Source organism: Balaenoptera acutorostrata, chromosome 13, assembly GCF_949987535.1.
Source record: "Balaenoptera acutorostrata chromosome 13, mBalAcu1.1, whole genome shotgun sequence".
In the NCBI taxonomy this organism is placed as follows: Eukaryota; Metazoa; Chordata; class Mammalia; order Artiodactyla; family Balaenopteridae; genus Balaenoptera; species Balaenoptera acutorostrata.
In genome coordinates, this window is record NC_080076.1 from 44269929 (window position 1) to 44296745 (window position 26817).

At 37.4% G+C, this 26817-nt stretch overlaps 1 protein-coding gene across 1 annotated transcript in view; it reads right to left on the minus strand.

Moving 5' to 3' along the window:
- Window positions 1-16984, minus strand: part of ASXL3 (ASXL transcriptional regulator 3) — a 172865-nt gene extending 155881 nt beyond the window's left edge. The window contains exon 1 of the mRNA XM_057526058.1: window positions 16885-16984. Within this exon, the coding sequence (XP_057382041.1) occupies window positions 16885-16938 (54 nt within the window). The 5' untranslated portion in view covers window positions 16939-16984. The remainder of the gene's footprint in view (window positions 1-16884) is intronic.
- Window positions 16985-26817: the final 9833 nt, after the last annotated feature.

The following is a 26817-nucleotide window of genomic DNA, read 5'->3' on the forward strand; positions in this document are numbered from 1 at the left end:
CTCTTACTTAGATTTTTCCTAGAGGTTGCCATTCAGCATTATTGAATTACTCCTGAAGATAAATTAGGCCAGATGTTTTTCTCCTAGATTCACTCAACTACAGGCAGTAGGCACTAAGCCCACAAGGAATCAAATCCTCCCTGTAGAAACTATCTGTAGAAAAAGCTTTGAGAGTTCTGTTAACCACCTTGACGTTCAGGTTTTAAGAGCTAATTACACCTGCCATCAGGTATAGAGAACCTATAGGAGAACAAATACTGGAATAGTCTGTAGGTTACCTGGTACAAAGGGAAGATAAAAACAAAATATATCATCTCCATATTATTGGGAATTAAAATGAGAAGATGAAAAGTCTGCTTTGTGACCCTAGCAATTCAGTGGTGGCCTTGCCTATAATAATTATAACGAAGTAGCTACACCCCCATACAAAGGCCAAAAAAACTTTGAAGATAAGGAATTCATTGTGAAAATCAATGTCTCCTACAGATAAATTATGCCGTATTGAAAAATACAGTTTAACACGTAAGGGATTGTGCATCAACAACTCCACTGCCATTTGAGCAAAAGACTGGTAGAAAATTCTAGGAAATCTGGTTTTGAGTTTTTGCTTCTGAGCATGGAACGGATAGGGCTGCATACTGGTGAGTTCAAGGGCTGGACAAACATTGTTCGTCTGGTTTAAGATGCATATGGTCAACACATTCCTTGTGGTATGAAAGTCTGCAGGCTTTCAAGACAAGTTTTCTTCATTTTTTCCCCCTTTTCCTACATGAAAAGGTAGGGCTCAATGGGGAGTCTGTCAGCTGTCAGGAGTTTCTGTGTGCTGTATCTAGAGAAGAGTGGAAACTGGTGGGAAATAGCCCGAGGGTGACCAAGCCCTCAATGGAAGGGAAATGGAGACAGAACTCTGTGAGACAGACTGGGAAATATAATCCCTTAGTGGGGGTGTTCCTCTCTACCAGCACTCCTCTAGGGAAAAAAAAAAAAAGAGAGAAAGAAAAAGAAAGAAAGAAAGAGAGAGAGAGAGAGAGAAAGAAAGAAAGAAAGAAAGAGAGAGAGAGAGAGAGAGAGAGAGAGAAAGAAAGAAAGAAAGAAAGAAAGAAAGAAAGAAAGAAAAAATAAAAAGAAAGAAAGAAAGGAGGTGTTATTACAGTATCTGCTTTCCTCTTCTCAGTGGTGTGGAAATCTGGCCATACCTTTTCAATGTGAAACAGACTTTGTCTGGACTTGGGAACCTGAACTTGTTGAAAATGTCCAGGTGCCCTTTTTCTATCTCTTCAACTATTTTAGAATTCAATTCCCTGTTAACAATAATTGTTCCACTCTTTCTGGTTAGAAAACTGTCCTCCTCAGTACACAGATGGAAGGAAAAGCAATTATTTTATCAGGAAAAAAATAAACAGAATTATCTTAAGAGAGAATATAAAAGAATTTTCTGTGAATGAAAATCCTCTACTGCTTTCTGGTTTTAAAATATCAAAGATTTTTACTGGAGAGGATGATTTTACAAAGCAATTTAATGCAATGAAGAAGAAAATAGGGACTTAACCTTGTTTGCCTTCCTTACCTCTTAAGCATGTAATGAAGCATTTAGTGTCTCATAAACAAAGGGAAAAGGTGGCCTGGAACAAAAACATCTGTTTTGCTATCAGGACTGTGTCTGTCAGGACAGGCAGGGATACGAAACAGTAAAAACCAACCCCCAAATTTTAGTGGATTAAAACAGATGTTGATTCCTCATTCACACCTACATGTCCAATCAAGACACAGGGTGACGGAAATTTCATCTTGTCAGCAGCTTCTGGGATCAACAGAGCCGGGAAAGAAACAGGTGAATCAAATCCTGACTAGAGGGAATAAGACCACGCACCTGGTAACACCTGACTTCAAGGGGCAAAGAAGGTCCACCCTGCGCCAACCTACTGCCTATAACAAAATAGCCAGTCAACCATTCATTAAAGACAGAGGAAGAGATTAAAAAATAATAATAATTTAGTAGAAAACAATCTTTTTCTCCCTGTAGGGTCTCTCCAACACAACCGAAGATAGCTGACCCTTGAGCAACATGGGTTGGAACTGCGCAGGACCACTTACAGATCTTTTTCAGTAAGTACGACACGATCCACAGCTGGTTGAATCCATCGATATGGAACCATAGATGCAGAGGAACTGCAGGTAGGGAGCACTAACTATAAGTTATACAGATTTTCGAATCTGCGGTTGGTCTGTGCCCCTAACCTCGGTGGTGTTTAGGATCAAGTGTGTATGCAGAAACACACAGAAAAAAAAAAAAATTATGACAAAACACTAAGCTTTATTAAAGTCCTACTGCTTGTTTCTTCCTCATTCATTTTTCTGGATGACACCTTTAATGTGCTTCAAGTTGCTTCTTTCATTTGTTAAAAGCTGCCTATGACTATCACCTAGTACCAGGAGAATAAGAGACAACAATTCTTGAAAAGATGGACTGGGAAGACCGGACCAATTTAAAAAGGGCCTCATTCTCCACTAAAGCTTTGAACAAATGAAAATAACTTTCATGAACCTTGCATTTCCTACCATGAAGCCGAGCTCATTTAATAGTGAGTTCTGGAGAAAGGCGGTGGGGGGGGGGAAGTCATTAGAAGATTAAAAGGTAACACAATATCTATATTTGCTCATTGATTTTTGTTTTTCAGTCCCTCTATTCCCATTTAGGTATTAGAACTTGGTTTGTGAAGAAAGCATTAGCTAAAAGTGGTAAAACAGACATATAAAAACTGGGGAAAGGATGAGAACAGGAGATAGATGATATTTTTGTTTATATTTAACAGTCTTTATTTATTTTTCTCATTTCCTCATTAAAGATCCTGGTGGGTTAAATGTGTTTTTCTCTTTATACACAGTAGCATCTCTGCCTAGAGCAGACCATGAATAAACATCAACACTCAGTGCCATCCACCTTCATCCAAAATGAAAAGGTATGGGGATTTCCCTGGTGGTCCAGTGATTAAGACTCCGCGCTTCCAATGCAGGGGGCGTGGGCTCGATCCCTGGTCGGGGAACTAAGATCCCACATGCCGTGTGGTGAGGCCAAAAAAAAAATCAAAATCAAAATGAAAAGGTATGGTTAAATTTCCACAAGGCTATGAGCCATTAAATGAATAAATAAGAAGTGATAGCAATAAGATTGTGATGCCCACAGAATTCTATATGAAATAAGGAGTCATTATCTTATGCTGATCTTATCTCAATATTCAGAGAAATGAGTGAGGATTTACATTATGGAAAAGAACAGTTTGCTCTATTTCGCTAAACTAACATCCTCTAAGGGTCATGATCATCCCCGTGAAGAAAACTTGGCATTTAGTCAGCGAATAAAAATATTTACTTGCAGCCAGAAACTACCTGGAAGCTTCATCCAGAATTATGTATTTTGTGAATTCAGATTGTGAATTGTGCTAAACTATGTTATATATATTATATAAAGACCATTAGAATATAACTCTATTTAAAGAAACTTGTCTGTCTGGGAAAACAGAACAGAAACCATCCATTGTAACTTCTAGCCTCTAAATCAGGAAAGTTAGTTGCAGAGGAAACACTCCAAAGAAATCTTCGGAATCTTCGCAATGGCTGCCTAGGCTTTAACATCTTGAAAATGTGAAACAAATATCATAAAACGATACCAGAAAGAATGAATAAGAAAGTGTCTAACTTTAATATGCTTAATCTAGAGCTCTTAAGTTGGGTAGACAGGGGTTTTAATCATTGCTCCACTACTTACTAGCTCAGCAAATTAATTCACCCTCTCCAAAAGCCCAGACAATGGCATTTATAATGTTTTCCCAGCACACTTTCCATCTTTATTGGTGCTTTTGTGTAATTTTCTTCTGCTGCATGTGATCCCTGTATGGTAATCAATCATGTTACCTCATCCTGGCCTGGCCTGGTCGGTGAGGGATGGTTATATCAGCCAAGTAGGACAAAGTAAAGACTTCCCTGGGAGGGCATTTACTGAATAAAATAACAACAACAACAACAATAATAATAATGAGGAGGAGAAGGGAAAGAGATTCTTTTTATGCTGGTATGCTAAGCTTGGAGGATGCAGGTCTGGAGTGCAGTAACCATCTTATCTTGACCAAGACTTCTATCGGACCCTGTCTGCAGTACGAGGCCAAGAGAAAACAAAGACAAAAGATGGAGAGAAACCAAATACTTTGATGACATTCTCTGTATCTCTACACCCACTTACAACCGAAGTCCACCCTTGAACTTCTCAGTTTTGTGAGCCTTTTTGCTTAAACTAGTTTTCACTAAATTTATTTCACTCGCAGCTGAGAGAAACTCAACTGACACTCTAAATCTCAATCTCTTTATTTAAAAAGGTAGATAATACTACAATGTGTCTCCTAGGTTTGCTCTTAGGATTAAACAATATAATGCATATAACAAGTTAGTGTAGTATCAGGTATACAAGTACCCAATAATTATTAGCTGTTATTAGCCATTATTAGTCATCACTTTAGTAATTGTTATTTTAATTATTAGTTAATTTAGTAATAGTAATGTTTTATGATAACTGATATACGAAGTCTATTCCATCATTATATCAGATTTCTACACTCTCAAAAGGAGGCTATGACATTAAGCTTATAAATATTTTACTTACGTGTATAAAGGAGATTATTTACTTTGCAAACATTTCCAATCTGTGTTATGATCAATATACTAGATAATTCTCCTTTTGGTTTGGGAGTCATAGAAAGCCTTTACAGATCATCATTGTACCTTATTAAAATCGAACATAAAAGAAGATTACTTTTAGGTTACTGAATTTCTACTACACCTTGCAACTTTAAATTTACAAAAAAGTATCTCTTGGGCCCTAAGCATTTTTTGTTTTTTTAATGTTAATTTCCCAAAGGTCAAGGTTCATATCTTATTGCATTCACATGGTACCTAACATATTAATGGCAGGAACTGAATATTTTTCATTGCCATTGATTTCATTAAATTATTATCCCAGAGTAATAAAAGAGGCTAGTGAATTGACAGTAGACACAGATTTTCAAAATCTATCAATTGTCCAACTGAGTCTCAGGAAATTTGATCCCTTCTCTAGATTGTACAATGACAATTCAGCAATGACACGGAAATAAATCAAGAAGACAGAAGTGTTACAGTTCTACAGATCTTTTGAAAACTTTTTAAAACTTAGCTCTAACAGCTTCTCTGAAAAATCTTCTTTGACTCATTCACTTTATTTAACTATAATAAGCACCATCTTAACATGAGGTAGTGCATCAGGCACTCAGGAAAAATTATAAACAAGAAAGTAAACAACTAATTATAATACACTGTCCCAACTATGAAGTGCTTTGGGTACGTATAAAAACTTCTCAAAGGAAGCTGAAATCTGAAGAAAGTGTGGGAATTGACCAAATGAAAAGAAACAGAAGGGGAGGGAGGGAGGATTTTACAAAGAGAAGGAACAACATGTACAAAGTCAAGACAAAATATGGGACAGTATGATAAATTCAAAGATCTAACAGTACTTTTATATGACTGTCATTTAGAATGCCAATGGTAAGAGAATCAAGCAATGAAACTGGAGATATAAGCAAAAGACAAACCTGAAGGATCTTGAAGCAAGTGGCACGATACTCTTAGAATAATGGGAAGCTATTAAAGGGTTTCTGAAAAAGAGGTACTTTGTATATTCCCCATTAGCAACTCCAGATTCATTTTTTACCCTTCTCCACCCAGCTTTGTGACCCAGTAGGCTGACAACTGAATTTCCTCAATGGAGGTCCTCTGTCCTCTGACTAATGGGTGGGTTCAGCCAATAGGAGGCACCAACTGGAGATCAGTGGATGGAAGAAGAGTGGAGCGAGTGTCAATGTGCATGTTTTCCCCTCTTGCAGGGGTGAGGGCTGGCAGTGGCTATGTTCCACCACCTATGGTCACAGTGTCTTGTCAGTCACCCTTCTCCTATAATCAGAGCCCACATCACTGCAATAACCACTCCCTGCTCTTCTTGGCCCTTCCAGTCTAAGGAGAGTTACATCTTTCTGCTGGTGATATCCCCGATTTGTCTCACTATCCCTTGTTCTTTTCTTTTATTGTGCCCTAACTTCCTTCAATCACCCATTTTAAGATAATGCCATCTGTTTCCCACAGGAACTAAGTCAGACTCAAGGGGATACCATGAACCAGTTCTACCTTTGAAGAAGCAGCTGTGGATGTAATAAGGAGAATCATTCTCAGTGGAGGCAAGTCTGGAGTCAGTGAAACCACTTACAAGGTGCTTGTATCAACTTAACAAGAAGATGGGAGCTACCAGACACTAACATTAACCGGAACCTTCTGATGTCAGACACTGTACTTAAGTACATTATGCATATTATCTTATTAAATATTCCAACCACTCTGTAATGCCATTATTCCCTTTAATAGACAATTGAACTAAAATTGAGAGATGTTAAATAATTTGCCTAAAGTCAAACACATAGTAAGTAGCAGAATTGAGACTCAAACATACATCTGCCTGACTTTTAGGCCTGTCATTAATCTTTCCCAAACCCACATACTGCCTGAGTCAGGGTAAATTACAGTGGAAATGGATATAAGTGTAGCATATATTTGAGAATTTGAAGATTTGAAGAGAAGGAGATAAAACTGGCAGAACTCAGTGATTACTGGATAAAAAGGAAAAAGATACAAAAAGGCATTAATGATGACAAGAAGATTCCTGCTTTGAAGAACTATGAAGATGGTGGTGGCTTTCATAGAGAGAAGAAAGAAAGGGGGAGCAGACTTGCTGGGAACAGGAGGTGGGAAGAGATGTGGCATTCAGTTTTAGCCTTGTTGACTTCATTGCCGCTACGAAGATGCGAATGGAGATGTTTCCGCTACAGTAGCGAAGAGGCTGTGTACACCTTCTCATCAGTCCCTGGCAGCTAAGGTGTAGATTTGGGAACCACAGTCTGACAATTAGCTGCATCTGCCTGTGAATTTGAATCTTGAGTCTGGGATGCAAAGAGAGAGTGGATTATGATACATCCGTGTGATACACTGGGAGCAAAAGCAGTGTCCTATGTCAGCAGTAAGTCACAGTGGTGACACGAGTGGTGGCAGTGGTACCACAGCCATATCCCAAGTAGACTGTTCTTACAGCATGACTGTGTGTGTTCTTGCTGCCCAGCCTCTACCGATCCCTGCCTATTTTTCCAGCTTTTTTTTTTTTTTTTTCCCCCGATCCTTCCTGGTGATTATATAAACTACTTTATGGCCTCCAAAAAAAACTCATTTTCTACTTAAGTTAGCAAGAATTGTTTTTTGTTGCTTGCAATCCATAATTCTGACTGGCAAAGCCAGCACATTCATTGTTGTATCCTGTTCCATATTAGGGGATTCCATTCCACATTGTTTTTAATGCTAACCCATAAGCTAAACTATGAGATGCTGTGGGAACTCTTAGAATACTTTAAAGAATTCACGGCCTTCTGGGGACATGATACAATAAGTAAGTTCTATACCAAAACATGATTAAAATTTTAAAGCATAAAAAGGCAACAATTAAGTACACTCTAAAAAAAAGTATACTCTAGGTACCAGGTAGAATAAACACAAACATTTAAGACAAAGCATTAAAACTTCAGAACTTCAAGGATAAAGAGAACATGTAACAACTCTCATATACAAAAAGCATATTACCTCTTAAAAAATAAACAATGAAACTCACCACAGACAAGGTATTACAACCACTGATGCAAGAACAGAATGAGGAAACATTTCTGAAGTACTAAGGGTAAAAAACATTGTCAACTAAGACTTTTACAACTAGTTAAATTATCACTCAAAGGTGAGAGCAACATAGGATCTCTTAGTTTTTTCCTACCAAGTCTCTCCAATTTTTTTAAATGGAAGATGTGCTGAGCTTTGTGAAAAGAATCTCTTTTTGAATTATAATCCACATATTTGGGGGATAATGCTTCCTAAAGGCTGATGTTGACCACTTTTGTATACCAATCTTGACTGTGTTCAGATTAAAATTATGAGAATATGGAGGGTTTGGGGAGAAGGTATGGATGACAGGGAGAGGATTTGGCCATTTGTTCACTCTTTTCTTTTTTAATTCTTATAACTTCATGTGAGTCTATAACTAACTCAAAATACAAAAGTTTAATAAGAAAGATTTTTAAGGAGTGGGCAAAACAAAAACATTTCAGAAATACAAAGACTGTTTATGAACCTGGAGACCCTCAATTAAAAAAAAAAAAGAAAAAGCTGTTGAAGGAGGCAACTTGGAGAGTGAGTGTAATACAAGAAATAAAGTTGAGCACAGAAGTTGATAAAATATGTTGATGAATTTAACTATCTCATATTAAAAATAACTACTTTGTTATGTTTCAAAAGAATTTAAAATAAATCTAAGGTTGCAGAGATTATTACACAATGGGAAGGTTGGTGCAATGTATAATGGACAGAACATGCTAAATTCTGCCTATTATTAGGGAAAGCAATCATACATCACTTAACAAAAGGATTTCTGATATTGAAATGGGCTTCCCATGACCTGCTGGACTTTAACTTACAGGTAATCACAAAAGTGTAAGCAGAGGAATGATTCAGTAAGATCAGGTCTGTTCTAGAAAGATAAATACAGCTTCAGTAAGTAAGATTTGGAAAAGAAATTAGTGATGAAATTAGTTGGAAGGTCAGAACTCAGTAAAATATAGAGAATGAAAAGAGGAGGAGCTAAATGTGAGCTATATTTAGAAGGCAGAATTTACCACTCTCCACAGACACCATGTGTTCACGTTCATACAGATTACGTCTCCTCCAGACAGGAGTGCTGCCCTTTCCTCTTTGTGGACCCAATGCATGGTACATTTGTGGGAGGTCCCTAATGAATATTTAACTGAACTAGATAAATTTCATTTGAAATATCCATAGTACATAGAGATAAACAATAGAAATTGTTAGTATAAGTCCAAAATTTAAGGAAAGGATCAAGGCTAGAGTCCTTATCCTGGTACACTTGCCATTGAGGTGGGTGAGACTGCCCAAGGAGAGGAGAATAAAAAGGAGGGGGGAGACAGAATTCTGAGATATACCAGAACTAAGAGGGAAACTGAAAGGAGACCCTCAAGCAAGCAGGAAAGAGCAAGAGTAATGGAAAGGGAACAAGGAAAATATCAAAGAAGTTTAATTCAAAAAGTTGAATTGATTTCTAGGATTGACTTAAAAGAGATATGAAATTAGACTAAACAGAATTTAGGAATGACAATTTCTGACTGCGATATTTTGAAGATATGATAACATATATTTTAAAGGAAGGAGATTTTCTTATAAACACATTTTCAAATAAGAGAGTGTCTGTTGCTTGTGCATGGTAGGGAGAGGGAGCAGGGAAGGTCATACAGAGTCCTGATGGTCCAGTGACTCAGTTCTGCAGCTATGTCAACAAGGTTTCCATACATGCACAAATTACATGCGTAGCCATTTATTTTTGACATTAAAAAAAAAACCCTAAGAATAACCAGCAGCCTCACTATATCATGTCTTCTCTATGACTGAGCTGAAAAAACAAGCGCAAAGATCCAATCTCAATTTCTAATTCCCTGAATTTATTAAGACAGGTTTCAAAACACGATAGTTAACAAAATCTTGAAAATGCCATCTGTCTTCTGAATAAGATGAAGAGGGTCCTTCCTATTCCCTTCTTTAAGTCATAAATAATATATTCCGAAATCAACTATTGGATTAGTAAAGAAGAATGGAACACTTTCCAAAAAAATCAGTTGTGGAATTATTTTAAAAATCATTATCTAAGTTGTTCATGGACTAATTTATGCTAAATATAAGCAAAATAAACCCATGTTAAATAACTGCATCATAAAATAAATTATACATCTATATGCTTAGACAAAAATCTTACAAGTTCTAAGCTTGTTCATTAAGTATAAATTGCACTGCCTTGGAGAATTCCTAAGGTTCTAAAAGTTCCACCAAAGCTAAGGTCTTGGATGTCATTTAAGTTATATATTTCAGCTATTAAAGTCAATGTTCTGACAAGCCCTTTGGCTCTAACCCCAGGGCATGAATTTGCCTTAAAACTACAGAAGAATGTGTCAGAGGGCTATATGTCAATCAACCAGGAGAAGTGCCTATTCCCAATTTAGTTTTGTCAGTTGCTGACATTAAAACCAGCAACAGTTAACTGTTAACCACTTCAAGTGGGAATATGGAGGCAAGAGGAAAGGTAGGTGTCTAAGTTCAGGCAGATAAAGCTGTTAATTGCTATCCTTTTATGTAGATTTGTTTAATAATGAAAACAATGTGGCTAATCATATAATGTTTCTATTTGTTCCCCAAGGGCTCTTCAGGGAAAGTTTCAGTCAGGGCTAGATTTCCACAGCTACCTACTGTGCGGGGACAAAGGCAGAACAATCAAGGCACTCAGTGCTGGCAAATAGCGGAAAGTCCTTCTGTACAGATGCCGCTCCTCCCAGCCCGGGCAGGAAGGAGCCAGGATCTGCAACTGAGGACCTCAAGGGTGGGGGAGAAGGGATTTTAAATTATAAGTGAACAACCACCACCACCACCATGCAAAGTTTTGATGCTTAGAAAAAGAGAGAGAGAAAGAGAGAGAAATGAAAGGCAGGCAATAAGTGTGACGTAGGCTTGGATCCTCCCCATGCCTCCATGCAACAAATCCGTTAAATTCACATCCATTAAAATGCTTGTATTATTTTTAAAAAATCAGAAAGACAGCACAGAATTTTTAAAAAGATCTATGCCAGCCCTGCTCCTTACAAGCAAGGTGAAGATACTGGGCACGTCATTAAACCCCACACTAGGAGAATGAGTCACTGAGATAACCCTAGCTACCTACTGATCTCAAGAGAGTATTTTTGGCAAATGAGTGCCCTGTATACATTTTCTACAACTGTAATGTATAGTACTTACTAATGTTTACTTTCCCTCATTTGGCAAAGGCTATGGGACAGAACAAAGTTGTGTTATTTAAAATAGAATATTTCTAACATCAATTTTGCTTTTAGACTCTTATTTCCAAGTAATGGAAGCATTCAGAGACACCCTCATTCCTTACACCCTCTCTATAAGGAAGAGTCATTTTGGGGTATGTGTGTGTGTGCTGTGTGTTTCTACTACCCCCCCACCCCCACCCCACCGGACCCATGCTACAATTTACAAGGTCCAACTGTCTTAAAATGACTTTCAAAACCCTCCCCAATCGGGTCACAATTTAATTTTCAACTTTATTTCAGTGCCCATGCCCTCAAGCCTTCTGAGATTTCTAGACTGGCCTGTTCATTGTTCCCTGAACCCTTCCTCTCACCTGACACTACACCTTTTGCCCATGCAGTTCTCTTTTCCTAGAATGCTTTCTCATCACCTGTTTAATCTTATTCAGATTTCAAGGACAAACCAAGCTTCACCTGATCCAGTAAGCCTTCTACAATCACCTTCTCCCTTCTGTAAATCTGTAAACTAGTGCCTCTTGATCATTCATGCGATGCCCACGGTCAATGTCTGCTCAGTCACCCTCCAAGTTCTCTAGTCTCCACCACTGAACTCTACACTCCTTAAGGATATATCTTAGTATCGTGCCTGGCATTTGAACCATATGCTATGTAGGAGCCCTCAAAATATTTAGGGATCATACTTCACATTTCCAATGCATTTCAGTGAAGTGTTGAAATGATTACATTATTAAAAATTAAATTTAATTACTTTATCAGTTAGTTTTTCTGTAATGAAATTCCAAGTCTAAAAGCTACCGTAGGCTCAGCTGCTACTAAAGAATTTGTCAAAGAGAGAAAAACTTAAGAAAGAATTCTTAAAATTCTCTTTCATGTCGGCAGGAAATAAAAAATTAACAACCTATACACTGGGCCCAAGTTCACATTCCTCATTATTTCAAACACATTTTTTTTCCAACTTGAAACTCCTTCTTTTTTCTCGAGAGGCATACAGCTTGCTCAACTCTTTTCCATCTTGCAAATTGCAAAATGAAAATTTAGGTTCTGTATCTGAAAGAAAGATGATGAGATACAGACGTAAAGAGACGAGGCTATGTGTGAATCACAGAAAACAGCTGAATCAAACTAACCAAAATGTAAGCTTTTGAAAATAAAACTCCGTTTGCCAAACACATTAGCCAGGCTCCCAAACCAGTAAGCGCTGTCACAGTTATGGCTCATGTGCACCTTTGGGGCTTACCCCAAATCACAAGTCAAAATGTTCTCAACTGTTATGAAGGCCTGGTCATAACCTAAAATCTGAGCTCCACTAGAACAGTGAGAAAATGCCAAAACTAGGACCAATGCTCTCCCCTCCATCCCTATGTTCACCGCCCCTGAAAAATTATCTTTATTTCTAAAATACAAAGATAAAAGGCAAGGCAACCAGTACATTAACAATTATGAATTGTTTTCTAGTTTAACAGCTACCATTACCATTCAGCTTTATTTGACAGAAACCCTAACAGTTTATTTAGAATATAATGCATTATGCAAAAGAATCTTCACTGTGCAAAAGATTCACACAGATTTCCTTTAATTAATAAACCCCTACTTAATTTTTAATAGATTATGATTTACAAAATTTCAATTTACTTAAAATCTTCAGTAACTCTGCTATGGCATAAAGGGGTATGTGCCTGTTTTCTCCCAACAATGAGTCAAATTTACCATTAAAAATTTGTCCAAAGGTCACCTTGAACTACCAAAAAACAAAAAAAACAAAAACCCCACTGATATTCATTATCTGTGTGAATGTATCTAAACTACAAGCAAATAAATCAGCCACGTTACCAAGCACAAAGCTACTGAAGATTAAGATTTATTTTCAGGTGCCAGTGAGACTAAACAAAGATTGTAAGGAATGAAACAAATAGAAGGAAACTCAGGGAACAAATTAATACATTGAACCATTATCTTAACAGCAGCATTCCCTATAGAACAAACTGATTAAACTATCAAAAAGCACTTCTCAAAGCAACAACATTTTTGCATGTCAAAAAAAAAAAAGAATTAACCTAGAATAAACATATAAATAACAGTATGTTCTGTGGTAAGCCAGTAACAAAGAAACCCCTCAGTGCAGTGAAACAAAGTCCTGTCAAATCCTCATTTTTTACAAAGAAGCATGAAGATGCTTTCACAATGGTTTAAACTGTATTTATAGTAACAGAGTGAAGACTTGAGATAAAAGTCAAAAGGATTAAAGTCAAAGCCCCAGCTCGACATGAGTTATGGTTTTGATTTTTATTCTTATTGTGGGCTACATATATTAAGACAGAAGATACTTCCATGTGATTGTGGGATCCTCTGAGACTCTACAACCTCAGAAGAGCAGATAAAACAGATGAAAATGCATCTGGTTTGGGAGCAGACTCCATATTAAATGGCCCTGCGCTAAGTAACAACCACAACTGCAGAAGGCCGAGGGGGATGGGGGGTGGCTGAAGGCTGAAATTTCTGCAACTGATGCAGGGCAGAAAGAAAATAAAAGATGTCATATTACTATTTTAAAATGGCAGCCTGTTAATAATCACCGCCTTCTTGAAAATATAGGGGAATTCTGCCACCATCCCTCCTTTCCTAAGATAAACAAGCCCACCACATCCAAACAGGACATACTTCTATGAGAAAACTGGTAGAGCTAGATAGCTGCATCTCCATCTAAAATAAAATCCCTGGAGCTGACACTCAGAGTGTCAGAGTTTACAGATTTGGAGGCTGGATACTTTTCTCACAAAGAAAACCAAAATTCTGTTGTCAAATGGAAGTTGTTAGTTACTCTAGAAAGAACTGTTCTTCCATATACATTTTTCTTAAAAGTGAATACCAAGCTACATTTAAGCATAAGCTTTTGGTCTCAGTTCAAAAAATCTATTTTGCATTTCCTCTGCTTTGATATCCTCTCGTTCAAGATAATCACATGCAAACACACACACCAGTAGGATATATATATATATATATATACACGCACATACACACATATACGTATATAGATAGAAATAGATATATAATACATAGTGTACACTGGATGATTTGGAAGGTTATTCTTAACGTTAATTTGGATACTCTCTCTTTAGTTCATATATTGCAAGAACCACATACTGAGTTGCATATTTTCCATCCATCTTTAGTCTTTAGTTTTAAAATCAGACATCTGGTTTAACATTTGACGGAGAAAAGGCTAAAAATCCTTAACAACAACGACAGCAAAATCAGCAGTGGCAGTGTAAAAATACATAATAGTATTTCTATCACAGAAATGCTAAAAAAAAGGCATCCCTTTTTCATTGAGTATAAATTAATACTATCAATTATATGAGTAAAATGTTTTTCATGCAAGTTTGGAAGAGAGTTTAAGTCTATATGCATTCATGTAATCATAAAGAAAATGTGAACAACTGTCACTATTACCCAAATGGAACCATTTCTCCTTTTTCACAAAGTAAGTTAAGAATGCTCATGTCACTACTACAAACGGCAAATTTCTGAAAAAGATATTTCCAGTAACAATTACTTGCTATTTTATTCAGTATTTTATTTCAACTGTCACATTTTGAACACATACACATTTGTACAACTACCAGGGGAAAAATAACTTGAACCAAATTGAAAAATTACCATAACTACTAGTTCAATATGTCTGGTTAAAATAGAGACATCTGGTCTATCATTAATTCTTTTGTGTTGATGACTCCTAGTGTGTCTTTTCCCACCAATGAACTTTGCAAGAGGAAAACGCAACTTTTAACAAAAAACTTTAACTCGGAAACCTATTTCAAGATTTATCAATACAATATAATTAGATCAAATAAAGCACAGGACTTTCAAGAATAGCAACATATACTGATTGAATACAAATGGTTAGCTTTAAATTCCATCAGAATACTGTTACTTATTAAAGAACTCTCTGCAGGCAGATACAGCTGATTCATCAATCATTATTTTAAAATATTTATAAATCAACTCATTGTTCACTTGTTTAAAATACATACACTGAAGCTCTATAATAATACTCCATTGCCGCTCCAAGGAAACAGAAGAAGGCGTTTTCAGAAGCCTTTCACACCCTCACACAATTCTGAATTAATGGCTCAGCAAACAATAAGTAATGTACTCTGCTTTAGCAAAAATTCAGTGATAACATCAATCTGGCATCTACTTAACGCTTCCTGCTTACTTTTCACATATTCCTCACAAACAAGTTTCCTCTCCCAGATGTAGTTCATTAGAGAATGACTATCACCTGCCCATTCATTCACAGACAGTGAGTGATTTAGCAATTAACACGATCACAGATTAAGGGGAGAAATCATAACATACCCTATTACAAATTAAAAGATGAAGTAAAGGGGCCTGGCCACCTCAGCTACCAATAACTAGACCTCAATTAAAAAGGACTTTTGCCACTTCTTCGCAGGGCAATAGGGTCAATTATCTAAAACCCTTTGCCAGAATCCAGAGACATACCAGCAAGGCCCTTCAACCGAACTCAGATAATTACTTTTGACAAATGTTCTCCTTGAACATGATGTAGTTACTCAAAAGCTTTTTTTAAAAAAAATAGCAAAAACAAGCAAACAAAAAACCCCGACCACAGTTACAGTAAAACAACCCTTACAAAGTCAACCCAGTAACATATCCTGGGGTCTTCCCCCCCATCCTCCCCCCCGCACCCCCGCTGCATGCAGTCTGCTTTCTTTTGGTCAATTTATAACTGATAGTAAGTTGGTGAATAAATATTTAATTTATGCAGCCGAAACCCTGAAAGGCTGAGCTTCAAATGTAATGCCTTGCATTCCCGTGAGACACACTGTACAGAAATATCCTTTAAAAAAAAAAAAAACAACCGTTTACAGCTGTCCGTTAAAAGAAGGAGATGAAGGAAAAAAAAGAAAAACCCACACATACACTTGCATCAAACCAAAGTCGCCGACGCCCCTCTGCCAACAAGCATTTCTATAGAGACATTCTTTCGCTGATTAAAACGTAAGCTCCGAAAGGTTAAAGAAAAGGAAAAGCAGCCAAGTAACACCGCCCAGGAAGCCAGCAGTGAAACACACCTAGCTGTACTCTCTTAATAACCTCCCGCTACAAATGACACTGACCCAACTTCACCAAACACACACACCCAGACACACACACTCACAAAATTGCACACACGTGCATGGAATGTACACACAAACATCGGGCAGAGCACAATACCTACAAACACCAACGAACTTGATCCACACAAAACATGCACGTATCAGTGTGCATAAAAAATGCACACGACACGGCACACAGACACGCAACGACCTAGGCTACATGCACACGCCCCACAAGTCCGGGTCGGACACACACCGTGCATGCACGTGTAAAATGTATGAACTCACAAACGCCGAACATACACACAGACCGTGCACAGAGAGTTATTGATGAAATTCCGGGGGGTGGAGGGGCCGGGAGGGAGTGGTAATTGCCACACAAAGGTCTCCGGAGCGGCAGAGAGGGAAGTCGAGCGGGGCCGAGCGCTCGTAAATTCACCCGTGGAGGAGGTACAGCCGAGCCCCGAGAGCGAAGTACCGGGAGAAGTGTCCCGGGCGGTCCCGGGCGCGGCGGGCGCCGGGCTCCCCGAGATAATCGCTGCGCCCCTCCGCGCGCGCACGCACGCACACACACACACACACACACACACGGGCCCCCGGGCGAGCCCACTCCCGCAGAATAACAAAGAGCAAGAGCCCGGCGAGCGGGCGGCGGCTCAGGCTGGAAGTGGCCGTCTCCGCCGCCGCAGGCCGGCGCGGGGCGTGCGGCGGGGCCGGCGGGACGCGCGGGCGGCGGGCGGCGGGCGGGGAGCGGTACGTACCAGGCGGGCAGCCTCGGCCCAGGTGCGGTCCTTCTTCTTCCTCTTGTCTTTCATGTTTGCATCTCATTGATGGTTCTGATGATGACGTGGGGGATTCCACGGGGTGCTCGGGGTTCGGGCGCGGAGACAATGACCCAGTGACCCGGTGACCCGCACTCTCTCCGCGGGGGGAGGCGCGCGGGCGGCGGCGGCGGGTGGGAGGGATGGAGCGAGGGGGTGGGGTGGGTGGGGGCGCGCGGGCGGCGGCGGCGGCGGCGCGCGGCGGGCGGGCCGGGGGCGGGGGCGGTGGAGCCGGGGACGGGGGCGGGGGCGGCGCTGGCCGGGCTCGCTCGCTGGGGGCTCGCGCTGCGCCGCCGCCGCGGCCGCCGCGGTGACAGCTCCGGGGATGCTCCGCTCGGCCCCGCTCACAACAATACACTCTGACGTCACGGGGAATGGCGACGCGGCCGCACACTCGCCGAGCTCACACTCGCCGCGCTCACACTCGCCCTCTCGCGCGCGCACACCCGCGCACACTCGCCGCGCGCCCCCCACTCCAGCCACGCCCTGAAACCCTCACGAGACCCCTCTCCCTCCAACCCAGCCCCCTAGACCCTCAGGGCTCTGCCCGCTCCGCGCAGGCCGTGCCTTTCCGGCCCCCCTAGGGCCGACTACCGCGGACACGGTGGCCTTTGGAACTTGTGTACGAGTCCGCTCCGCAACTCGATGCCTCTGTCCTGTGCGCTCACACACACTTACACACTCACTCTGCACTACTCCCCTCTGCTGGACTCCTTTAACCCTTTTCGGCTGGGTTGAGTAGATTCCTAAAGCCTTGTTGAAACAGTGGGAAAAAAAAAAAGCCTCTTCTGATACACAACTAATATTAAAGGTGCAACTTGACACAATGTTCAGCCACCTACATCATCTTAAACAATGCAAGACCGAAGCTCCGTGGCCGTGGATCAATGCCATGCAGTGTCTTAGCACTGGTTATTTTTTAATAGCGTCATCATTCTGTAAAACATGATGAATATGTAAACAACTGCACAACTAACGCTTATGTATTTTAAAAATTATTTGTAATTCTCAGGTTTGGTGTGCACGAAGAGTTGGACTGTTAACCTTGTTAGCGAACTACAAAAAAAAAAAAAGTGTTAAGCCTTGAAAGTTTACTGTAACCTTTCCAACTTCTTAGATCGCTGGTGAAGTGTTTAGGTCAATAAAGTTGTTAGGCAAAGAAAAAAATGGCTCTATGTCCCACACATTAATTATGTGTGTATTGATCTTGAGTATCTAAAAACAAAAGGAGCACTCATTCTGAATGATTTATGTAAGGTTATTTCCTGGCTGTAATAATAAAGTATGTAAATAGTACTTTGTGTTTTTTCATATACATTATATCATTTGATCCTCGAAACAACGCAAACATACAGTTTTCCCTCTACTGCACAAAAGAGGAAATGAAGCTTAAAAACATTACATTGCATTCAAGATCTCTTGCTAAATCAGTTTTAAGAGTCAAACCCAAGTCTTTTGACCCTAATCCCATAGTTTCTATTATTCTAAACTGCAATGCTTAAAAATAAATACTCCTAACTCGAACATTTACATCTAATGAAAAGACATATGTCTAAGAACGAAACAATTATAGTAAGGTGATTCCTTTGAGAACAGTGTCAAATGACTGAAGTAATAAAAATGTTTGAAATTAAGCAGAGGCAGTACGTAATCATAAAGAGCTGATTATGCTAATTCTTAAAAAATACGTAACTTATTAATTCATTAGAATAAGAAAAATCTATGCATCTTTTTTTAAATGTCAAAAGATTATCTCCATTTTTTTCTTTCTTTCTTTTTTAAAATGGATTTAGAGAACACACTGAAGTTATCCCTAGGTCAAAAATGTACCCATGCAATTTGCATAACTCTATTCCAGCGTATTATATTTTTACTTTACATTTCAAATACATTAAGTTTGAATTATGTTCACATCTGTATTCTCATCCCATAACATACATATATATGTGTATATATGTATATATATATATGAACATATAATTTGTTATTTTTGTGAAATAGTGCTTAAGAACTTTTCGAAAACATACATGTTCAGTGGCTTTGCAGTAAATTATTATTCTTTAATAACCAATTCTGATTATTAAAGAAGAGAAAATATATCATCCCACTTAAAGCAGGTATAAATTGATCATATTTTTAAAAACTAGCTGTTGTTTATATATCCATTCTTGGACAGTGAGCCAAGTATTATGAACTGACTCTTTAGATTCTACCTCTACTTTTGGATATTTGAGTATAAATAGTCCATAGTAAGTAAGTCTGGTTAAAGATTTGATCAATATTCTATGCCTAAATAACATATATTTCATATAGCACCAGAATAGAAATGGGCCACCATTACAGAGATGCCGTTGCAGTTGTTACATTCTTTTCTTCTACGTATACCTGTCTACATTCAACCATACTTTTCCTTAGGACTAACTCAGTCTCTGGATAAATGTGGTGAGAAGAAGAAACAGGTGGATCAATTATAGATCTTTTATAGTTTGCTAGATTCCATGTATATCTTTCTTAACAGAGGTAGAGAGTGATGAATGTCACAAGAAATGTACAAGTAAAATTTTGTGAAAATTAATAAGAGCAATAACTCTCTACTGGGGAGATTAAAGAAGGCTTTAAGAAAGAAAGGTCCTTTGAAATGGGATTTGAAGGATGGGTAGGATTTGAACATTCAAATTTGCAGGAATGAAGAGAAGCTTTTCCAAATATAAGTGCAGTAATAGTCAGGACAGTTTAGAAGTAGGAAAATATTCAAACAGATAGATGACATCCACCAAGCACTGCTAGCATTCATTTAAATTTCATATAAGATCACATGTATTTCAAGAACCCTTCCTTTAAATGAGGAGAGAAAGGTAACTCAAAGAGCACAGGCTCCAGTTAGAACTGCCCTATAAATTCTTCCTTTTCTAAGATCCCCATCCCAATTATACAGCAAGAGGGGCAGCTCAAAAATTCATTTGGCATGGAGTGGCACCTTCTCTGCATTCCCCAGCTTTTTTATTTCCATTCCTGCTTTTAGGTTCAGAATTCAACAATTCAACCTCCTGGTGTGCATGTCTCTCCTCATCAATTCCAGCAGATCTTTTTGTCTCCTGGAATGTCATTTTATATTGTAAGATATTTAACCATTGATAAACATTCAGTACAGACCAAATCCAAACAGTAATCAATATCAGCTTGTATAAAACAAAATAGAGGTTATGCTGTACTGGGAAAGGGTTCACCTTCCTATGAGACTCCAATACTAAGAGAACAAGAGACTGCAGAATCTGGGGACAGAAGTTGTTGTGTCATGACTGATCTCTCAGGAAATACAAGGTTTCACCTTGGATCCTAATTAAAGTGTTGACCAGGCAGGAATAAGGGACTGAGATTTAGGTGTTTAGGCAGGAATAAGGGACTGAGATTGCTTCCATTGCCATTCCACATGCCCATCGCCTGTGGAAGTCTGGAATGAAAGGAAATCTCTTATACCCCTCCCCCATACATGCCCACCAGCAGACACAACACAGAGCAGAAAGTGGGGTGGGGAAGGAGTAATAAAAGTTGAAGGGAGAGAATAGAGTCAAGGGTTGCAGGGGAAATGGGAGAAGTCTTAGGTGGTCCTGATGACCATGCAATATTTATGTCTGAAATATATGTATTGTGCCTAAGCTGAGAATCTCTGAATTCTACAGATGAGAACATTTAATAATTCTGTTTTTCCTAAACATCTTTTGTTAATGATCAATTAAGATCTAACTAGTCTGGAAATTCCATGAAGGTGGTTGGTGACCTTATCTTCTTTCTCCCCTGCCCAACTGACTGAATTTCCAGCACTAAGCAAATTACTTGTCATAATCCAAGCCACAATAAATATTTACTGAGTAAAAAATAAATGATTGGAAATTTAGGAAATTAATTCCTTTTATTGTAAATACAATAAAAGTCCAGCCAATCAAGATATATTTCCTTTTTTTCCTCTTAATAGCAAAATGCCACCCTCCACCAATTTTTCACTGAGTAGTTCAGGAGTAATACAAAGCAAAGTGAAATAACGCCGAATATCAGCATTATTAATCAAGTACAGTCAGAATGCTGATAAACACTAGCCGCACTCCAGGAACATACAGAAGTGTTTTAATAATATTATAAGACTAATTTTATCTAAAATATTGACAATTCTTCCACTAGGAAATAAGCAGATTAACTGATTATTTTGTTTTTGTTTTTGAAATCTACAACAGTTTAATATTTTAAGATTTTAATGCACTCTAATTATAGAAATATATGTAGCTACAAAGAAAAAAATTGTAAATTTTCTTCAAAACTTTTCTGTAACTGGTTTTATTTGCACTGTCAATGCATATAGTTTTCCTCTTTTAATTGATTAGAACTATTTTGACACTCATTTTAAATTCTCTGGTCAATTAATAGTATTATTGCATTCCAGTCACTAATTACAAAATAAAAATTTTCACCTTATATCCAGCCCCTTTAGCAACTAATGCATTCTTAAATCTGAGGAGAAGCAGAATAAAATGGCTGAAACATTTTCATACTTTTCCTCTTTTTCATTCTCTTAAATTGCTCCTTTTTCTGTTTTATCTCTCTACTTCCTTTGTGAAATAATAAACTCTGCTCCTGAGTAGAGCCCTTCATTCAAGAATTTACCTTTTCCCGCTGTAAACCGTTAATTAGGCATAGAGAACACAGTCTGATTTATGGCCTAGTGTTTAACAGGACTCACACTTAATCCATTACACAAAGAGGGATACACATATTCCCTAACAGCACCACTCATTAGTTTATACAAAATGAAAAAAAAAAAAAAAACACTTAGAAAATGTAAATAAAGCTTTGCTTGATACTATCTTCTTATGCATATGTAATGTGATCAGAATATCAACATTGCAGTCTAACAGCTTTTTGCTTATTTTCAAAACTACAAATTAGATTTCTCTAGGTAAACTCTAATTCAATCCCACATTTAGTGGATAAGAAGGAAAATTACATGCTGCTAAATTCATCTTTGTGTGGAAAGAATGTTCTTAGTTCACAAGGGAGAAGACTAGAATTCTGATTACAACTACTATCTCAGACTCTAATTCAAAGGAATATTGGCCATGTTTCTGATATACTGCTTGCCTCAGTTTCCATGTTTACCAGAAGAGTAACTTCTGTGATTGAGACCCCCAGAAAAAGTGCTTCTGAGGAATCACTAACAAGTAATTTATTCCAGTAATTTTTCACCTAGCTGCTATTTTAAGTTGTACAGTAAGGTATATAAAGTATATACTGTGGATATTAATCTAGTAGTAGGACTTCCCCTGTATTCCATTCACAGCACCAAAAGCTCAAAGGAAGATATAAGGCCATTCTGAAACTTTTACAAGGACGGATTGAAGTGATGGGGAGATAGGGCTCCTTTTGTAACTGAAGAATTCTTATTGCTTTCCCGTTGAGTTTTATTGCAGGGGACATGGCTGATCATCTTAGCCAACACACTTCCAGTAACCATGGGGCGACATGATTGATTAGCTAAATAGCAGGAATAACTGGAAGATCTCTTAGGAGCCCCATTGTAGCCAGGGAAATGCCATCTAATTGTCTACTGGTTTATGTGACGACAGAAAAGAAGTGTGTGTGTGTGTGTGTGTGTGTTCAGGAATTGCCACCTCCACTCAGAGACCCACCTAGGAGTGAGGAAAAGCAGCAGGACTGCATTTCAGAGAACAATGACCCTGAAATGTCTGAAATCTGTCCAGGATTTTCAAACCTCCCTGAGGCTTGCGGTGGGGGTGGAGCTAAGCATATTTACCTTTTGTGTGAGCATAGAGAGATGCAGAAAAAGAGATTCTTACTCACCCACTCCCCCTGATTTTCTTCCACTCTATCACATTTAGGTAAGATATCCCCAAGGAAAAGGATCAAAGATAGTTATGACATTTAGGTGTCAAAATAATGAATCATTCATTTTCCACAATACCTGGATTGAGTTGCTTGTAAGAATTTTGATCAATGCGCATTTTTTAGTAGAAAATTCTTTTCTCTAGAGATGCTCCCCCTTAATCACCCAGAGGTGATTAACTCTGTAGTAGATCCAAAATGTCTAGATCACAGCTCTTCTGCCTAACCCATAATCATTTGTTTAATTTCCATTTCATAAATTTAATTCCTTCTTCCTTTCTATTTGTGGGCTTATTGCTGATTTCTCTTTCCGGGCAAGGAGTGTTTGCTTTGTAAAATTTAAATATTTTAAAAAATTTGTATTCTTTTTTTTTACTTGAGGTATAATTATCATAAAATAAAATGCATATGTCTAAAGTGTTCTGTTTGATGACTTTTGATAATTGTGTACTTCTCAGTAACTATCATCCACAACAAGGTGCAGAATATTTCTATCAGCCTCAGAATGTTTCCTCACGTCATTTCCAGTCATTCCACACCCCTCACAGAAATAACCACTTTCACAATTCAATCACCAAAGATGAGTTTGGCCTGTTAATGGACTGTTAATATTTTTCCCTGGCTGTAGCTTGTTTATTCATTTTTGTAATGGCCTATTTAATGAGATCTATTTTATGATTTTTTTTTCTTTTATGATTAGGGCTTTTGAGTATTGTCCAAGAAATCTTGGCTTATCCTAACTTCAAGTAGATATTCTCCTATCTTTTATTCCCAGTTTTGATTTTTTTTTATGTTTTTTGGAAATAATATTTTAATTTTATTTTTGGATTATTGGTTGATAATATATAGAAATAAAATTGGTTTTTGAATATTGATCTTGTGTACTGTCACCTCGCTAAATTCATTTACTGGTGTTACAGATTCAAGTAGAGTCCTTGTGTCTATAATTATGTTGCTTACAAATAATAGAAGTTCTACTTCTTTTCTGATTTAATATATTTTATTTCTTTTTCTTGCTTTATTATACTGGCTAGGACCTCTGCAGCAATTCTGAATATAAGTGGTGAGAGTAAACACACTTACTCTCTTCCCAAACTTTGGAGTAAAGAGATTCATGTTTCACTTAAGTATCATGCTAGCTGTGTGATTTTTGTAGATGCCCTTTATCTGATTGAGAAAGTTTTCTTCTTTTCCTAGAAAGCTAAGAATTCTGCCCTTCCCCATTATGAGTGAGTTTTAAATTTTATCAAGATCTTTTCTGCATCTATTGAGACGATCATAAGATTTTTTTTATCATTCTATTGATTTTCTAATATTAAATCAAGCTTGCATTTCCACAATAAATTCCACTTGGTCTTTTTTATTATACTTTTATATGTTGCTGGATTCATTTTTCTAGTATTTTGTTAATTATTTTTGTCTTTATGTTCATGAGGAATATTGCTCTTTAATTTTATTTTTTGAGCTTTTTTGAGATATCTTGCTATCATGGTATTGATGAACTCATAAAATGAATTGGAAAGTTTCTTCCTCCTTTGTATACCAAAATACTGAGAGAATTTTTCTTTTCCTTTGGATTAGTGTTATTTCTTCTTTAAATATTTGGTAGAATTCACTGGTAAAATCACCTGGAACTGGAGTTATAACTGTGTGTGTAAATGTTTTTGAGAGCAAATTCTATTTCTGTAATATATGAAAAACTGTTTATTAATTCACTCCACTGTTCATTTGAATTCTATTTTATTAAAGTTTTATCAATTTTACTGAGGTATAATTTACATACCACAAATTTATCCAATGTAACTGTACAGTCTGATGTTTTTATTTTTGAAAATTTAGACAGTTGTGCAACCATCACCTAATCTAATTTTAGAAAGTTTTGATCATCCTCCAAAATTAACCTCATGCCCAGTTGAAGTCAAACACCAGTCCTACCTCCAGGACATGGAATTACACAGTGTGTAGTCTTTTATATCTGGTTTGTTTCACTTAGACATAATCTGTTTTACATTTGTCAATTTTGTTGCATGTATCAGTACTTTGTTTCTTTCTATTTCTATGTAGTATTCCATACTGTATGGCTATACAACATTTTTTTGTTTATCCATTCACCAGTTAAAGAACATCTGGAATGTTTCCAGCTTTTGACTATTATAAATAATACTGTTATGACTATTTGTATACAAATCTTTGGGTAGACAAATGTTTTCATTTTGCTTTCTTAGTGGAATTACTGTCTCATCTTGAGTATATGTTTGAGTTTTCAAATTGCTGTACCTTATTTTAAGTATATGTCTACATTTTTAAGAAATTGCCAGACTGGTTTCCAAAGTGACACTATATTTGATGAAATGTGTATTCAAATATTTTACCCATTTAAAAAAATCATGTCACTTAAGCTCTTATTATTGAGTTTTAAGAGTTCTTCATATAATCTGTATATGAGTCCTTTATCAAATATATGATTTACAGATATTTTCTCCCAGTCTATGACTTATCTTCTTATTTTCTTGTTGGTATATTTTGAAGAGCAAAATATTTCAATTTTGATAAAATCCAATATATCAATTTTTTAATGTAGTATCCTTAATGGTGTCATGGCTAAGAAATCTGCCTTACCTAAGATCACAAATAGTTTTCTTATGTTTTCTTCTAGAAGTTTTCTAGTTGCAGCTTGTAAATATTTGTATATGATTAATTTTGAGTTATGGTGTGGATTTGGGGTATGGTGTAAGGTAAAGGTATCTGTTTATTATTTTTGGCATATGGATACCCAATTTTTCTAGCACCATTTGTTGAAAAAAAAATGTCCTTTCCCTCACTGAAGTATTTTGGCTCATTTGTTGAACATCAATTGACCATAGTTATGTAGGTGTTTTATACACACACATACATACCAATAGGACACATACCAATATCACAATGATTTAATTATTGCAGTATTATAAATTTTGAAATCAGGTAGTGTAAGATTTTCAATTTTCTTCCCCCTTTTAAAAGCTGTTTCATCTATTCAAGATTCCTCAGATTTCACATAAATATTAGAATCAGTTTGTCAATTTCTGCCAAGAAAGGATTGGGAAGAAGCTACTGGTACACCACCCCTATCAAATCCTTCCATTGTCTTTTCACTTGCATTATTTTTTGATGAGGAGTCTGCAGTAATCCTCATCTTTGTTCCTCTGTTCATAAGGAGTCTTTTTTCCCTTGACTGTTTTAAAATTTTTTTAAATCTATTAGTGGGTTTTAAGCAATTTTATTATAAATGTTTTTGGGTGTAGTTTGCTTCATATTTCTTGTATGTGATGTTCATTGAACTTCTTGCATCTGAATGTGTAGTTTTCACCAAGTTGGAAATAATTCAGCCGTATATTCAAATGGCTTTTCTGTTCAGTATTTAACCCTTGCCATTCTCCCATCTAACTGGATTCTTTATAAGGAAAGGAACAATGGCATTTTTGCCAGCACTGTAGCACCATGACTAGCCGAGGGTTTAGTACATATTAGTTGTTAGCTAACATATGAATGAACTAATTGCATGAACTTCCAAGCAACAAAGACAGTATTTGTTGGACTCATTTTGATTAAGCAGTGTGTCCCTAAATATCACTGCATTAGTTATGAATAATTATTATATCCACCAGTTTGGATTAATATAATTCTCAAGCTTGTGCAATTAAGTCCAACCATCTCAGTCCAGGACACTCTACTATGACCTCTCCATTTTTCCTTATATTTCTTTTGTAATCACTGTCACTCCCACCCTTGAATGGAGCAAGTAAAAGAAAAGAAAAAAGAGTGAGAGAGAAAGGAGTGGAGGGGGAGAAGAGAGGAGATCCACTTGGATTCTCGCTTTCAAACTCTTAATGATCAATATGGAATTGTCTGACTGTCACATCTACAAAGCTATATTTAGAGAAATTTTATTGACTTATTTTTATGTATCAATATAGTCAAATATTTGCCCATGTTAAGGACAAT